This window comes from Ambystoma mexicanum, chromosome 11 (assembly GCF_040938575.1).
Source record: "Ambystoma mexicanum isolate Mex_15411 chromosome 11, UKY_AmexF1_1, whole genome shotgun sequence".
NCBI lineage: Eukaryota > Metazoa > Chordata > Amphibia > Caudata > Ambystomatidae > Ambystoma > Ambystoma mexicanum.
In genome coordinates this window covers 419,931,584-419,949,266 of record NC_090934.1, presented here as the reverse complement: position 1 = coordinate 419,949,266, position 17,683 = coordinate 419,931,584, and the positions used below count along the sequence as shown (strand labels likewise).

Genomic DNA, 17,683 nt, shown 5'->3' with positions numbered 1-17,683 from the left:
CATATCCAGATTTTCTGGGCAAGCTTTGTTCAGGTAGAACATGGCTGTTGTGCTGTCCGTCCGGATCTGCACTGACAGGTTTAGTAGGTGGGGCTCGAACACTTGAAGCGCTCTGAATACTGCCAGAAGCTCTAGCAGGTTGATGTGGTTTTTGGCCACTGAGGGAGACCGGAGACCCTGAGCTGTGTGGTGGAGATGGTGAGCTCCCCACCCCATCAGACATGCATCGGTAGTGACTACTGCCTGTACTTCGGGATCGTAAAAGGGTTTTCCCTGTGCAAGTTTCTCTCTTGTCCACCAGTGAAGGCTTTGTACTAGTGTTGGCGAAACGACCACTAGATCGTCCCACTGACCACTTGCCTGAGACCACTGTTTCGCCAACCATTCCTGCATGGGACGCATGTGCAGGCGCGCGTGGGGGGACCAGGTAAATACATGACGCCATCATGCCCAGTAAACGCATTGCTTTGCGTACCGTTATTTGGTGACCGGACTGATATTGCGGAATTTGCAGTAGTATATTTCGAATTGTTTCCTCTGAAGGAAATGTCAACCCTTCTTGAGTATCTAGGATTGCTCCTAGGAACTGTTTGGAGGTGCTTGGCACCAGGCTTGACTTTTTCTCGTTGATTGAGAAGCCTAATTCGTGGAGGAGGTCGATAGTCCTTTGAATGTTTGTCCTGCAAATTACTGGGGTTTCCCCTGTTATGAGCCAGTCGTCCAGATAAGGGTACACCGGGATTGCCTCCCTGCGTAGGTGTGCAGCCGCCACCGCCAGTACCTTGGTGAATACCCTTGGTGCCGAAGCTATCCTGAAGGGCAGTACCTTAAATTGCTAGTGCCAACTGTCCACCTTGAAGCGCAAGTACCTTCTGTGCGCTGGGAACATGGAAATATGAAAATAGGCATCTTTCATATCCAAGGTTGCCATGTAATCCCCCTTTTTTAGGAGGGGGATTACCTCTTGTAGCGTAGTTATACGAAACTTTTGGGGCTTGACATACTTGTTGGCAGGCCGTAAATCCAATACTGGGCGCATTGTCAAATCTTTCTTTGGCACAAGCAAGTAAGTTGAATAAATACCCTTGTTTACCTGGTGTCGGGACGAGTTCTATCGTGTCCTTTTCTAGCAGAATGGCGATCTCCTCGAGGAGAATCTTCTGATGTTCTAAAGAGTGTACTCTCTGTCGTGGAGGATGGTTCCGGGGACGCTGCAGCAGTTCTATACAGTACCCTGTGGATACTGTTGACAGCACCCATCTGTCTGATGTGATCCCTTCCCAAGCCTGAGTGAAGTTGGAAATGCATCCCCCTACTGGGGTTGCGTGAGAAGGGACCCTGAACTGAGCGTCACTGCTTTGGTGGAGGCGTGCCGCCTCCTTTGCTGGGGCTGCCTCTGCCTTTACCACGACCTCTCCTATTACCCCTGCCGTAACCCTGGGTAGACTGTTGGCTGTTGTTCCACTGTGTACCCTGCCCCTGGGAATAGTTAGATCCTCTCTGGGAATTTTGGCCGCGTGGGCGACGAAAATTACCATTCCCTCTCTGGTTAGGGGGTTTATTGGTTAACTGGCCAAGGGACTTGAGTGTCTTGTATTCGTCCTTGGCATTCTTCAGTGCATCCTCGACCGCCTTACCAAACAGATCGGCTTCCACCGGTTTGTCCAACAATGATGTCTGGGTTTCTGCCTTAAAACCAGACTGCCATAACCACGCATGTCTCTTGATAACAGAGCCTTCTGCTATCAATCTGCCTGCGTTGTCCGCGGCGTCAAAGGTTGCTTTCAAAATGCAACCAGACACGGCTCTACCCTCAGCGGAAATCCGAGCTAACTGGCCCTTTAAAGGTTCCGGAGCAGAGGCTATGAGTGCCGCGACTTCTTCCCACTGATGGCAGTTGTAGCTGGCCAACAGGGTGGTGGAGTTTGCAATCCTTGCCTGATAGGCGGACGTTGAGGCTACTTTCCTGCCGAAACCATATCGTTTTTTGCTCTCCTTGTCTGGAGGAGCTTCGGACGATGACAAGGGTGTTCCAGCCCTCTTACAAGTGTTAATGGCAACTAAGGAGTCTGGCTTCAGATGTCCTCTTATATAGAGAGGGTCAGACTGGGTTGCCCTGAAAAGTTTTTCAACCCTGGGATTGACTGCTCTGGTGAGGTTCGGGTTCACCAGGGACGGGTCTATTCTTCGCTGAATGGACTTAAGGATAGGGATGGTCTGGGCAACAGGCCTCCTTTCTCCCACTAACTCCTCGGCGAAGTCCCTCTCCTCCTGGACACCGTGGGTGTCAATATGGAAATGTTCTGCTGCACGTGTGAGAACCTCGTTTAGGAGGGGTTGGTTATCGACAGGGGAGTCGGTAACCGGGGCTTTGTTTTCTACCGGGGAATCTATTCTGTAGGTTTCAGGGTCTTCCTCTTCTTGGTCCTCATCATCCCCATAGTAGCCCGTCCCGGTTTGCTCTTCTACCGTGCCAAATTCTTGGTCCTCACCAAAGGAAGCCTCTCCTTGATACAGTGAGTATGGTCTTGAGTATGGTTGTACCTCAAAGGGGTCTGTAGACCTCATCGGTGTCTCAAACCGGGGCTTCTTACTCGGGGGGGATAGGATCGTTAGAGCCTGAGGGTGTCGCCCCTTGTGGATCATACGAAAGGAAATGGTCTGGATTATTATCGTAAAAGTCAGCCAAAGAAGACATCCTTGACATGACCCTATCTATGTCTTCACTCGACTACTTTTTGGAACTGGGAATGACTCTCTCAGCAAGTGTCAAGAGATTTATCTTGAGTAGATTTGCTGGTTTTAGACATATCAGCAGACCTGATCTTGTCTGTCTGTTTAGGGGGAGTGGCGTGTTTTACAGGTGTGGAAGAGTGCAAAGGCTGCTTCTTCTGTTGTTCGAACCCCCCCCGTGTGTGGAAAAGTGTTTTCCCTGCCCTTTTGTGGCTCCAGAGGTTTTCGATGCCTGGCGTCGAGGATCAGGGGTAGAGTCCCTGTCGTTCGAGCGTGGGGCTGCGCTGATCTTGTCTGCGGGCTCCGACTCCTGGAGCGCGGCCTGGGGGTGGAAGTCGTCTTCGTCCTCCGACGATCGAACTTCTGTTAGCCTAGGGAGCGAGGCACTCTTGGCAAGAGTGGATGATTGCCTGGAGTCATGCGGCGATCTCGATCGAGAAAGAAACATCTGAAACGCTTTGTTTGCTCTTCTAACTGGTTGTCATCGGAAGACTTTTGGGCGAGAATGACTTCAGGTCATGAAACGGCATTGACTATAAATGTGGTTAGAGTCCTACAACAGTTAGGTTTCATGGGAGGTTTCACGGGAGGTTTCACTGGAAATTAAAAAATTCTTCCAAGCGTTTAGACTGAAACAGGGAGGACAAAAAACTTTGGAGTCATATGTTCTTCATTTTACTGTTTTTTAAATGAGCTACAAAAATGTAAAGTTAATTTTTTGGAAAGTTTTCTTTTTGTACTTGTGAAAAAAAACCAGGTTTGGTTTATACCACAATAAAGAAAAAAGAAATAGAGAGGAATGCTGGGGGCAGAGGAAGCTGCGAGCAAGAGGAGATGGAGGGGAGGGGATGCATGGTGAGAACGGAGACAAACTAGATGGAGAATAATATTCTTTATCTTATCTACCATGAACATTATTTGTTTGTCTTATTACAGATCATATTACCATGTGTATCCTATTGCTAATACCCCACTGTGTTTGGCTTCAGTAATTGTTTCAATGGATTGCTTTTCTCCCACAGATTCCTCATCTTGATAGATAACCTTATATAGCTCTGCTGCTCGGAACCCTTTTTGACAGGGGGCGTAGTGGACCTCGACTCGATTGTCGATCCGTCTTGCTGGGCGCTCGATCGTCTGCTCAAGACGTGACATCAGGCATTGTATATATACCATATTACTACGCCCCATGCTACAGTTCCTTTTTTCCACGCACTTGCATGCTGCATCGGGAACACAACTTCGAGTTTAACTCGATTTCTTTTTTCAATCAAAATTTTTATTATTTTTCTTCAGAAACCTCGACCGCAATGTCAACTCACTGGGTTTCATACTTTATAAGGTGCACGATTGTGAGGCCAAAATGTCGGTGACCGACCCCCCCCCCCCCCATGTGGGTGCAAGACACATCATGGAGGCCTGCACGTCATGCTCAAAAATGCAGCTGGAATCCCTACGTGAGAGAGCCGGGAAACTGATTTTGGGCCGATTGTGGACAAAATCTCTGTGGCCAACAGTCAAGCATAATATGCATGTGAACCTGGCTATAGCAGACCCTCTAGCTTCCTTATGGCAGCACCCATGCGCAATACCTCCCGTAAGTTCCAATTGCACGGGAAAATATAGGCCGGCAAGAGGAGATCCTGTTTCCTCTCCTCGCATCCTTCACCAGAAGGGTTAATAGTGCAAGCTGCCCCCATCACCACCAGACCTGCAGCCTCCACTTCCAATCTACCTCCATATAGAGAGAGTAAGAAACTTGACGCCATGGCCAAGAAAGTATTTTCTTCAAGCAGCATGGCCTTAAAGGCCACTAGTGTGGTATGCGGCTTTGTCAAATATTCCTTTGGTCTGTGTAAGGCTATAGAACAAGCTACTCTGTACATACCGGAAGGTGAAATGCGGGATGGTTTTATACGGCTGGTGGAGAGTGGGAAGGAGGTGGCCAAGCAGTCATTACAAACGGGCATTGACGTGGCGGTTCGTGTTGGCCGGTCAATGGGATCGGCAGTGGTAATGAGAAGACAGGCCTACTTGAAAACCTCTGGTTTCTCCCCAAATATTCAGAACAGGCTGCCGGACATGCCCTTTGAGGGAGATGTGCTTTTTGGACAAAAATCTGTTAACTTTTTCAAAAAATGTAAAGAGTCAAAAATCAGCACAAAATCGCTGGGCCTAGCTGCACAGCTTGCCAAGCCTGCCTTTAGCGTTGCCTCAAGAGGCAGAAGCAATAGAGGCTATGTACCCTATGGCAAGAAGGCGCAGCTCCCGCAAGCCAGTCTGGGGCAGAGGCGTTTCTTGCATCCCAGAGGTGGCAGAGAGACTTCTAGGGGCCAACAGCCAGCGGTGGGGGCGGCTCTGCCATCTAAACCACTTTGATTTTCTCTCCCATGAATTACCGGTTGGTGGACGGTTGGCAGGACATTGGCCCCAGTGGCAGGGGATTACTTCTGATGCCTTATTTGATGGCGGCTCAGTTTGAGCCTATGCACTCTTGTTCCATAAGGCTGTTATCTCTTAAAACCGCCTTCTTGGTTGCAATCACATCAGCTAGGCGGGTTAGTGACTTGCAGGCATTGTGCTGCAAACCTCTATTTTTACTATTCTTTTGGGAGAAATGTTCTCTCGCAGTCAGGCCTGGCTTCCTTCCTAAGGTAGTTTGAGTTTCACCTTTCTCAATCTATTTATTTGCCTGACTTTGCCCTCCACCACATCCCTCAAAAGAGGGAGGGCTGTTCCACCGTCTTGACCCCAAGAGAGCCTTATGTTTTACGTGGCTCTAATATCCAAGTTTCAGAAGACTGACCAGTTGTTTGTTGGCCCATTCATTATCTTGTAAAGGCCTCGCCATAACCAAGCTGTAACGCTCATCTGATTCCCGCAGAGGCGCCGGTCTTGACTGGGTGAATGCCGTATCTTCAAAGGTGATGTGTAACACACGGTTGGCTCTTTGGGCTGGACCTCTGTGCACTGTATGTCTGACTCGAAGAGTAAGATGTCTGCAGATAGAAAATATGGGATTAATGAACTGGGGTTATTGGGTGCCTCTCTCCCCTTCCCTTTTTCTTCTCCTGTAGAACCCCAAAGGTTAACGCCCTCACCTTAGGTAAGTGAACGCCGAGCTCTCCATCTGCCTCGGGGCAGGGTGCCGTAACCAGTTTCTTCACTGGATAAGGGTGCAGGCCTCTTGACCTCAGAGGACTGCTGTCCGTCTTAAAAGTCTTTTGTAATGATATCTCTTGTTTTGCAGGGTTCCGGCGATGGCGGATGGCGGGCTGATGAGAGTTGATGATCGAACCCGCGTGAGGAATAGAAGCGCCTGGAAGCACGTAAGTAAGCGCTTGTAGCCTGCTTCACGATGCGCACTAACTGTCCCTTTTATCTTGCAGGTACAAGTTCGGAGCTTTAGAGAAGCTGAAGGGTGCTGGAATACCCACTGGATTCGGCGTGGGAAGGAGTAATGGCACGTGAGTAATAAAGTTGCCCAATGTCTTTAAACGCACCTTCTTTTGTCTTTCAGATGCGGGATGCAGCGCCGAAGGCCTCCGGAGCGTGCGAAGAGCTGGTAAGCTTTTGTCTTTCAGATGCCGGAATGCAGTGCGAAGACCTCCGGAGCATGCAAAGAGTAGGTAAGCCTTTGTCTTTCAGATGCCGGAATGCAGCGCGAGGCGTTGGTGACAGCCGATGGACCAGGTAAGAGATGCGCTGCCACTGAAGACCGTAGTGCTAACCTGTTCTTTCTTTGTCTTTACAGGTGCTGCTGAAGACTGGATTCCAGGATGGTAAGCCTTTGTTCCCTTAGGCCCAGGATCAGAAGCAGAAGACACGATGAGCGTTCTGCTGCAGAGAATGCAGAATAACGCAAAGCAAGATTCATCCATCGGGTGTGGTTTAAATAGCCTCCTGTAGTGCTTAGGTGTCTCCTTCCACAGCCACGCCTAGGTAAGAAAAGAGTTCCTGCTTTCCAGAAGAGTTCCAGTGTTCTGAACCTAGGGAGTGGCTCCTGCCCCACCCAACAGGAAAAGTAGTCCCAAACAGAAGAGGATCAGGGGTTCAACTGGCAGGTAAGTAAGCAGCATGGTCTGCTGCAGGTAAGTCCACCCAAGCATTATGAGCCCGGCGCTTCCAGCGCTGGGACTGGGCATCTTTATGAGCCTGGTGCCACTGGCGCCAGGACAGGGTCCAAAAGGTCCCAATTGGGACTGGCTGGCACTCGGAACCGGGGTTATGGGTCTGCTTCCAAGGGAGTCGGGCAAGTCCTGATCTTTTGGAAGCAGAGATCATGACAGCACCCCCCCTCAAGGCCCCTCCCAAACCGGGCTTCTCCGGGGGTTTGGGCTTGTTAGGAAATGTTCGATGAAATCTTTTGATTAGACGAGGCGCGTGGACATATTCTGCAGGTTCCCAGGATCTTTCTTGGGGACCGTAGCCTTTCCAGTCAATCAGGTAAAATAGTTTAGATTTGGAGATCTTGGAATCCAGAATGCTTTTGACTTCAAACTCGAGTTCTCCATCAACTAGAATAGGTTTTGGAGATGTAGTTAGTCGGGTTTGAGGTTGCACGGGTTTTAATAGAGAGACGTGGAAGACCGGATGTATCTTCATGTGAGGGGGCAAGTCCAACTTGACCGCTACTGGATTTACTATGGTAGTGATGGAATAGGGACCAAGGTATCTTGGGTTGAATGTACGTGGTCCTTTTAGAGGTAGATATTTGGTGGATAACCAGACTTGATCTCCTACTTGATATTGGGGGGCCTCCTTCCGATGTTGGTCTGCTCCTTTCTTGTATTGTTCTTTAGCCCTTTGAAGGTGAGAAACGGCTTCCTTAAAGGCTTGGGTGATTGTAGAATGCAGGTGGTCTACTGCTGGTGTTCCAAGATCTTGGAGTGGATCCAACCCCGAGGTTCGAGGGTGACTACCGTATAAAAGAAAAAACGGGGTCTTCCCAGTTCCAGAGTGGACAGAGTTATTGTAGGCATATTCGGCTATCCAAAGGATATCTTTCCAAGTTTTTTCAGTTTGTTGTAGCATGCAGCGCAAATACTGTTCCAGAGTTTGATTGGTCCTCTCGATTTGTCCGTCGGTTTGAGGGTGGTGGCTGGTCGAAAGTCTCACATCAATTTGAGCCGACCGACAGCAACTTCGCCAAAAATGAGAAATAAATTGACTACCTCGATCCGAAATTAGAACTGAAGGAAAACCGTGCAGTCGGACGATGTTTTCGAGAAATTCTCGGGCCAGAGTTGCTGCTGTTGGTAAGCCTTTGAGTGGAATGAAATGCGCCATCTTGGAGAATAGGTCCACGATTACTAGGATCGTGTTGTATCCGGAGCATGGAGGTAGATCGGTGATGAAGTCCATAGAAAGCGTATGCCAAGGGCGAGGCGGGATGTCAATAGGGCGTAAGAGGCCGGCTGGTTTTTCCTTTTGACTCTTGTTTTGGGCGCATACTCCACAGGACATTATAAAGTCTCTGATATCTTTTTTCCAAGACGGCCACCAGAAGTAGCGCTTGATCTTTTCCGAGGTCTTGGTCATACCGGGATGTCCTTCCATTAAAGAATCGTGATAACAAGAGATTACCTTTTTCTGTAAATCTGTGCCGGGCAGGTATAACCGTTCTTGGAAATATAATAGGTTGTCCTTCACCGAAAAGTCCTTTCCCTGCAGATGCCAATTCTGTATGTCTGCTGGAGTTACCAGTAGCCTGGCTTTATCCTTAACTTCCTCTATGGATTGTGTGGCGATTACACCTAGAATTCTTTGTTCGGGAATGATAGGTACAGGTTTAGGATTGATCAAATGTTCTTCCACTCCCATCCGAGAAAGGGCATCAGCTTTACTGTTTTTTGTACCAGGTCGATAGGTAATTATGAAGTCAAACTCGGCAAAGAATAGTGCCCAACGGAGTTGCCTAGAGGATTGAGCTTTTGCGGTTTTCAAATATTGCAGGTTTCGGTGATCTGTAATCACAGTAACGGTGTGTCGGGCCCCCAGAAGATAATGCTGCCAAGCCTTAAAGGCGGACTTGATAGCTAGAAGTTCCTTATCAGTAATAGTGTAATTGATTTCAGGAGGCGAGAATTTGCGGGACCAAAATGCCACGGGATGCAACTGATTGGTTACTGGGTCCTTTTGTGATAGAACTGCCCCCATGGCAAGGCTCGAAGCATCAGTTTCAACGATGTAGGGGAGTTCTGGGCGAGGATGTTTTAAGATCGGTGCAGAGATAAATCTAGTCTTCAAATCCTGGAAAGCTTGTTCTGCCTCGGTAGACCATTCAAAACGTTTGTTTTTCTTTAACAAGGCGGTGATGGGCTGGACTATTCGAGAGAATTCGGGGATAAACCTGCGGTAAAAGTTAGCGAAGCCTAACATGCTTTGAACACCTTTTACGGAGGATGGCGATGGCCATTTGAGAATTGCATCGACCTTCTTTGAATCCATACGCACTCCGCTAGGTGATAATATGAATCCCAAGAATTCAACTTCAGTCACGTTGAAAACACATTTTTCCAACTTAGCGAAAAGTTTGTGTTGCCGCAATCTCTCGAGGACCATTTTCACGTGTTTCCGATGTTCAGTTTCCGATGAAGAATAAACGAGGATGTCGTCAATGTAAACAACAACACACACATCTATGAGCTCTCTGAGGACATCGTTCATAAAATATTGAAAGGCGGCCGGGGCATTGCAAAGTCCGAAGGGCATGACCTGATATTCAAATAGCCCATACTTCGTGTGGAAGGCCGTCTTCCATTCATCGCCCTCTTTTACTCGTACCAAGTGGTAGGCTCCTCTAAGATCCAGCTTTGTATATATGCATGCTTTTCTGACTTGGTCCAGGAGTTCAGGGATCAAAGGTAACGGATATCTATTCTTAACGGTGATCTGGTTCAGGGCGCGATAATCTATACAAGTTCTAAGGTCCCCTTCTTTTTTTGGAACGAAGAACAAAGCTGAGGAAGCAGGGGACTTGGAAGGACGAATAAACCCATTCGCTAGGTATTGATCCAGGTATTGTCGGAGGTGAAGATTCTCAGGCTCGGTGAGGGCATAAATTCTACTACAAGGAGGAGTAGATCCAGGTATCAGGTCTATCTGGCAGTCATAAGACCTATGAGGAGGTAGAGAGTTAGCCTGATCCTTTCGGAAAACATCTTGGAATTCTAGGTATTCAGGAGGTAACTGGGGAGCCTCCGAGGAAATTGCTGCCAGTGCAACACCAGGTCGAGGGTGACAAGTAGAGACACATTCTGGAAACTGAACCGTTCTTGCTCGCCAATCGATCTGAGGATTGTGCTTCTCTAACCAAGGAATTCCTAGAATAATCTGGAACTGAGGGGCCTTGATCACATCGAACACGATCTTCTCATGGTGTCCATCTTGACTTACTAGCGTCACTTCTTGGGTGGTATGCGTTACTGGTCCGGAGGCTATCTCCGTACCATCCACCGTAGTAATGACATCCTTTACAGCCTTTGGACAAAGAGTCAGATTCATCCTCAAAACCATTTCATGATCCACATAATTGCCGATGGCACCGCTGTCGACGTAAGCTTCAATCGCATGTAATCGATCCGGATGTTCAGGGCTAATGAGGACCATAGGTATCACGAAATGCGAGGTCACGGAACTGGTTTTAACGCTCGGCAAGAGGACCTCTATTCTTGTCGGGCGAGGTCGTTTCCCTGCTCAGAGTTTGTGACCCTGGTAACTGCAGCTCCTACTGCCTTCTTGGCTGGTTTCACCGGACAGTCTCGAAGAAAGTGCCCCGAGTTTCCGCAATAGAGGCATGATTGCAGCTGTTTTCTCCTTTCCCGCTCCTTTTGTGTTAGTGGTCCTTTCAGGCCCCCTATTTGCATGGGTTCCCCGGAGTCTACTCCTTTGGTAGGAGTTGGTGGTTTGGAAAATACTCGAGCATCAAACTTGGAACGATCGGCCTTCCTGTTCTGCAGTCTGTGGTCAATTTGAACGACTAAGTCAATATAGTCCGAACAGTCTTGCGGGGGATTCACTACTTGGGCTAACACATCTTTGAGCTCTCCACGTAGACCTCTATAAAACAGCGTAATCCTTTTGTCCTCAGGCCATCGAGTTTCCACTATCAGTCTGTTGAAAGACGCAATATAAGCCAAAAGGTCTTGATTACTCTGTCGCAATGAAAGGAGCTCATTGTCCAAGGCCTGCCCCTGTGAATGTCTTGCAAACAGTTTTTCCATACTGAGCTGAAAAGCTTGAAAATCATGGAGAACCGGATCATCTTGATTAACTAGAGGGATCGACCAGTCTGCCGCATTGCCACTAAGGTACGAAAGCATGAAAGCAACCTTAGTTTGATCAGTTGGAAAGGCTGCTGGCTGGCATAAGAAGTGCAAGCGGCACTGATTAATAAATACTGCAAACCTCTTTGGGTCACCAGAAAATCGTTCGGGCGGAGCCAGAGGTACATTCCCAGGTAGGTTGATCTGCACTGGGTTCGTAGAGGATGTTGAAGGAAGATTTGCCCCTGATGCGGGTAACGGAGTTTGTCCGGCTTGTGACTGTAGCAATTGTCTAGCGAGATCGTCTGTTCGCTCCTTGGAAATAATCAGTTCCCTTCTTAGAGCATTCGTTTCCTGACGGGCTGCATGCACTTCTGCTCTTAGTTCCCCAAGTAACTGGGCTAGCTGGTCGGTATCCGAGGTTTCCATAGCGCCTGGGTGGGAGTTTTGCGGTAGGGCTTTGCGTTCTGTAACGCTCACCTGATTCCCGCAGAGGCGCCGGTCTTGACTGGGTGAATGCCGTATCTTCAAAGGTGATGTGTAACACACGGTTGGCTCTTTGGGCTGGACCTCTGTGCACTGTATGTCTGACTCGAAGAGTAAGATGTCTGCAGATAGAAAATATGGGATTAATGAACTGGGGTTATTGGGTGCCTCTCTCCTCTTCCCTTTCTCTTCTCCTGTAGAACCCCAAAGGTTAACGCCCTCACCTTAGGTAAGTGAACGCCGAGCTCTCCATCTGCCTCGGGGCAGGGTGCCGTAACCAGTTTCTTCACTGGATAAGGGTGCAGGCCTCTTGACCTCAGAGGACTGCTGTCCGTCTTAAAAGTCTTTTGTAATGATATCTCTTGTTTTGCAGGGTTCCGGCGATGGCGGGCTGATGAGAGTTGAGGATCGAACCCGCGTGAGGAATAGAAGCGCCTGGAAGCACGTAAGTAAGCGCTTGTAGCCTGCTTCAGGATGCGCACTAACTGTCCCTTTTATCTTGCAGGTACAAGTTCGGAGCTTTAGAGAAGCTGAAGGGTGCTGGAATACCCACTGGATTCGGCGTGGGAAGGAGTAATGGCACGTGAGTAATAAAGTTGCCCAATGTCTTTAAACGCACCTTCTTTTGTCTTTCAGATGCGGGATGCAGCGCCGAAGGCCTCCGGAGCGTGCGAAGAGCTGGTAAGCTTTTGTCTTTCAGATACCGGAATGCAGCGCGAGGCGTTGGTGACAGCCGATGGACCAGGTAAGAGATGCGCTGCCACTGAAGACTGTGGTGCTAACCTGTTCTTTCTTTGTCTTTACAGGTGCTGCTGAAGACTGGATTCCAGGATGGTAAGCCTTTGTTCCCTTAGGCCCAGGATCAGAAGCAGAAGACACGATGAGCGTTCTGCTGCAGAGAATGCAGAATAACGCAAAGCAAGATTCATCCATCGGGTGTGGTTTAAATAGCCTCCTGTAGTGCTTAGGTGTCTCCTTCCACAGCCACGCCTAGGTAAGAAAAGAGTTCCTGCTTTCCAGAAGAGTTCCAGTGTTCTGAACCTAGGGAGTGGCTCCTGCCCCACCCAACAGGAAAAGTAGTCCCAAACAGAAGAGGATCAGGGGTTCAACTGGCAGGTAAGTAAGCAGCATGGTCTGCTGCAGGTAAGTCCACCCAAGCATTATGAGCCCGGCGCTTCCAGCGCTGGGACTGGGCATCTTTATGAGCCTGGTGCCACTGGCGCCAGGACAGGGTCCAAAAGGTCCCAATTGGGACTGGCTGGCACTCGAAACCGGGGTTATGGGTCTGCTTCCAAGGGAGTCGGGCAAGTCCTGATCTTTTGGAAGCAGAGATCATGACACAAGCAAACCCTATTGTGTTGGATATTTTATGTATATCCAAACTTTACCAGTCAGCAGACAGGGAGCTTCCTCCTGGCATCAGGGCACATTCCACCGGGGGCGGGGGCTTCTCAGCCTCTACAGCCCTACAGAGAGGAGTTCTTATTAGGGACATATGTCGTGTGGCCACAAGTGTTGGCTTTAGTGATGATAATTTCAGTGTCTTTGTCTTACTGGTGATGCCATCATTGTGTTGGCTATTGTGAATACAACATATTCATAGTATGGCGATATCTTGTATGTGCTTAGTCAGTTGGACAACATCATTTTGTCCTCTAAATGGCAATAGCATTATCTTGTTCATACTGATGATGAGATTTCTGCTTTGTCTTACTGTTGATGACACCATTGTGTTGGTCATCCCGATAATAAAACAATTGTCTTTGTCTTACTGTCAATAACCTTGCTGTCCTTTTTTTACAGACAATAATGTTACTAAGACCAACACAATTACCCTACTATCATTGCCTTTGTCTTACTGTGGACGTCATTGTTGTGCTCATTTTCTTGATAGCATCAGGATGTCGTCGTTCTGGTAGTAACTCTTATGTGTTGATTACTATTTTGATGGTCTCATTATGTTCACCACTCTGAGGATAACATTCTTGTGTTGGTCTTATATAAACGTTTGGTGGTTCAACCTAATGATGGCATGGTGTTGTTTAATGATGAGAACATCAGGTGTTGGCTACCTGATAAAAAATTTTGTTCTGGTCTTGTAATTATAATTACTGAAAATTACACTGATTTCTTGGCATACCATCATACTATTGGTTATTCCCCGATAATAGTAGCATTGTGATTTTGATACGGACAATAACATCGTTTTCCTGGCCGTATTGGTAACCTTGTTGGGTTGGCCATGAGCCTGATAACTTTGTGAGCACCTTCTGATGATAACTTTACAGCGTGTTAATTCATCTTGTGACCTTTGTCTGTTGCCATCCTGATGTAAAGATTGTATTTCTTTAACTGATGATTATATTTTCTTACCCGAAGAAACCATTGTTTTGTTGGTCACGCTAATTATATAATTCTATGAGTTCTCTCACAATAAATGTGCTGTGTCCTCCATCCTGATGATAGCATAGTTGCATTGGTATTATTGACACTAGTATTGTCCTTCTGATGATACCATTGTTCAATTAGGTATCCTGACATCATTCTGTTCATCTGACTGATATTGTCCTTGTCGTGTTCCTTTGGTCACATTATAATATTTTGGTGTGGATCTGCTATTAGCTTTGCTGTGTTAACCACTCTGATGATGGCATTGTTTCTTGGTTTTGCTATCTGATTGGCTTACTGATGATCACATCATGTGTTGTTTTCGCTGTCAATAGTGTCTTTGTAAAATACTTGTGATATGAAGCCTAGTAATGTGGATGCTTTCATTGCAGGGGGACACTCCCAAACACCGAGCTGAGAAAGCAAACGACCCTGAGCTGGCTGCCTACCTCGAAAATCGACAGCACTACCAGATGATCCAACGGGAAGACCAAGAGACAGCTGTGTGATGCTTGGACTGTGCCTTACACTGCCCTCCACCCCACAAAGAGGTGGCGCTAATGGCTGCTCTTGCTAGAGGCAGGCAGCATCATGGGATCAGAGAAGCTTGAGAATGAGCATAAGACAGAAGAGACCCCAGCCCACTTCCCTGCCATTTTGGGACATACTGCAATTTACCCCAAAACCACCTCTTAGTGTGCGTTCATGTGTGTGTGGATCACCGCCGCGAGTCCCAGAACGCGACAAAAACTGGATTTTTATTTAATGTAACTTTTCTGGGGGAGTTTTAAAGTCACTGTGGTTTGAATATCAGAGTCTTGTTTATTAATTCATGCACCCTCATTTCCAAGAACTTGTTGTTTGTCTCCCGCATTTCATTGTGAACTTTGCTTGCTATGAAAGAGAAATCGAAATGATATCTCACTCCAGGTGAGGCAAAGTAAGTATACGTTTATTAGCTTATTTCCTCCATCTCCCTGCCAGCTACGAGTCCGATCCATAATAGACATGTGGTTCCTCAATGGTCATCATGCCCCACCTGCTCAAGTGCACAGATGGTAACCAATCAGAGATACAACACCTCCCATGTCTGTGCAATCTTCTTCGTAGAAAAAGCAAACTACAGTACGCAAATACTGATCCAAGACTAGATAAAGCAACAAAGAACATGTGGTGGAATTTTTTACTGATCATACTGTGAGGCCTAATACGCACATGTTGCCTGTCCCTGACCTTACTGGCTACAGCAGGCACTCCTTCTGAGGTGTCAACCAGCCCATCCGTCTCAAACCTATCTTATTGGTGCTTCACGCAATTCTCCCCCACATACTATACGTTGCTGTCCACAGTAGCTATAGAGGAAGGACCCAGACCCTTGAGTTGCTTGATGGGTGGCACCCCTGCGCACTTGATGAATACTTTTTATTCTTGGTTTCCTTTCTAGCTTTATAGGATCTTACCTCCCTGTTCTTGCTTATCACTTCTGGTTGTGGCATGAATACATGCCTAAACCTCTTGTTCAACCATGAGGGGCTCCTTACACTGAAGCACTCTGCCCATCATGAGCCTCAACATTGTATACCCCTTGGTGTTGTATTTGCGCATCCTGTTTGCTTGTAGCATTTGCAATTACTGCTTGAATAGATACTCCGCTTTGATCAATAACTAGATACGGACTTGATCACCCTGTTGAACCTTTGCACGAGCTTATGGGTAGTACGCTGTGGAGATAAGGTGTGTAATCCCATGCTTAACCAGGAACATTCATTTCTCTAGACACTGTGTATCACTGTCCATGATCAAAGTAGTGGGTCCACTCTCCCTCAAGGAACATAATGGTTTTCTCTATGGTGATCTCCCCTATGAACTTCACTTCCAGCCAGTGCAAGAAATAATCAATTACTGCTAGGTAAAATCTCATCTCTTTAGGAAGACTGTAGAATGACCCTATGATGTCCAGCGCTGTTTTCTCCCATGGCCCTTCAGGCACCTCCACTTGCTTGTAGAGAGTGCTTACAGCTGTTCAGTCCTCTGTCGCTCCTGCGGGACTGATGGCAATTCCTCACTCCCGACCACTGAATGTTATCAACAAAGCTTTGCTCCCAGATGTGCCAGGTGTCCTGCATGGGCATCTTGTATACATTTCTCCCTCAATCCCTCTGGGGAACTCTTTTCTCGCCCTTATGGGCTTGGCTGCTGTGAGGGCACTGTCCTAGCATTCCATCCTCACTCATTCTTCCCTGGTGATGACATCCGCTTCCAAGTCACACCCATGTTATTCACAATCCAGAATTTCTTGAACATTTCTACTATTGTCATGTACAGAACCTAGCGATAATCATGACTGTCTGCTATAATGTTGGACCTGCCCTACGTATATTCTATGATCCAATGGTTGTGGATGTCTTAACGCTATTCTGACAAGGCAAAGAGATATCTTGCTAGCCCTTCTAGCTCTAAGGTTATGAATCAGGGGTTCATTATGATCTAATCTGTTATAAGGGTGAATTTGGCTCCCCTCAGGACCTGTCAGACGTGTTCTGTGCCCCATACGCACACAAATGCTTCACACTCAATGATGGGATGAGGATAATTTCTCTCAGCGTCTAGAATGAGTCAAAAGCAATGGTGAGCTTTCTTCCGGGTCTCTGTCTGTGAAAGAATGACCCCCTGCCAATAGAGCTGATGATGAGGTGGAGTGCATGGCAGTGTTAAAGTGGTTCAAGATGGGTGCATGTAGAATATTGCTCTTGGCTAAGCAGAAAGCCCCATCCTGCTCAGCTCTTCACTGGAATAGAGCACCCTTCTTGACTAACCTGTGCATAGGTTCCTCCATGGTTGAAAAGCCCTTTACAAGTGTGATGTACTACTCTCACACACATAAGAGGGGTCCAATCTCTTCTTTGCTCATTGGGAGCACAGTCTCCTTTATGGTCGTCACAAAATTCTTTGTTGACTTTGCCCGCGCCCCCCTCACCAGGGTCTGTCATACATAGTCAAACTTCTCTAAATAAAGGAAACATTTTTCAGCTTTCAACAGGAGACCATAGTAATGCATAGCTTTCAGAACTCTCCATCACCACAGTGTGTTCTGCCACTGTTTTAGGACACAGTAATATATCATTCTAAAATTCGAATACCTTTTTATAGGCCTTCAAAAATCATTCCCATTTGGCTTTGGAAAGCAGATGCCAAATGAGGCTAGCCCAAATGGCGTTCTATTGAGTGTGTGCAGGCCATAAGGTCTGCAGCTCTCAACAAGTCCAACCTGGTTTTGTGTTAGGCACTTCTAAAGTCTGAATTGGAAAACAACCCAGCATTACCTATGATATGATAAGCCATGTATAACGCATCTGTACTCAAGTGTTTCTAGGCGTGAAATCTGGTGTAGGAGGTCCTCTATGTTCGTAAGTGGGTTACAATTGCTGGTGTTAAGTCCTCTTAGGTTCATGCACTACCTTATGGAATTGTCAGCTTTGGCAGACAGCACTAGATGTGCCACCCACGCCGATGCCTCTGCCTCTTCAATTATGTGGTTGCCCATCATATCCATGACCAACTTAAACAGATTTGTATGTAATCTGTGGGGACCCTTCTTCACTTGATGCTTTATTGGTACACGTCTTTTAGTCCGTTTGATATTAGATAAGGTTAATGAAAAGCAGTTTTGTATAGCTCCCTTCTTCCAAAAATGTTGGCCTTGCTGTGCATGGCCCTGCAAGAGAGGAGAGGCCTATGAGAGCTAGTGGGATAGGCAGGAGCAGAATGCTTTGGTGTTGGTAGTGTTGATGAGAGCAAGTCGGAAGCCC

General features: G+C 47.4%; 1 protein-coding gene across 17 annotated transcripts in view; it reads left to right on the top strand.

Moving 5' to 3' along the window:
• The window catches only part of DGKZ (diacylglycerol kinase zeta), a 1,700,725-nt gene extending 1,686,043 nt beyond the window's left edge, over positions 1–14,682 (top strand). For all 17 annotated transcript variants that reach the window (XM_069623235.1, XM_069623234.1, XM_069623231.1 and 14 more), the window contains one exon: positions 14,267–14,682. In XM_069623235.1, the coding sequence (XP_069479336.1) occupies positions 14,267–14,383 (117 nt within the window). In that variant the 3' untranslated portion in view covers positions 14,384–14,682. The remainder of the gene's footprint in view (positions 1–14,266) is intronic.
• Positions 14,683–17,683: the final 3,001 nt, after the last annotated feature.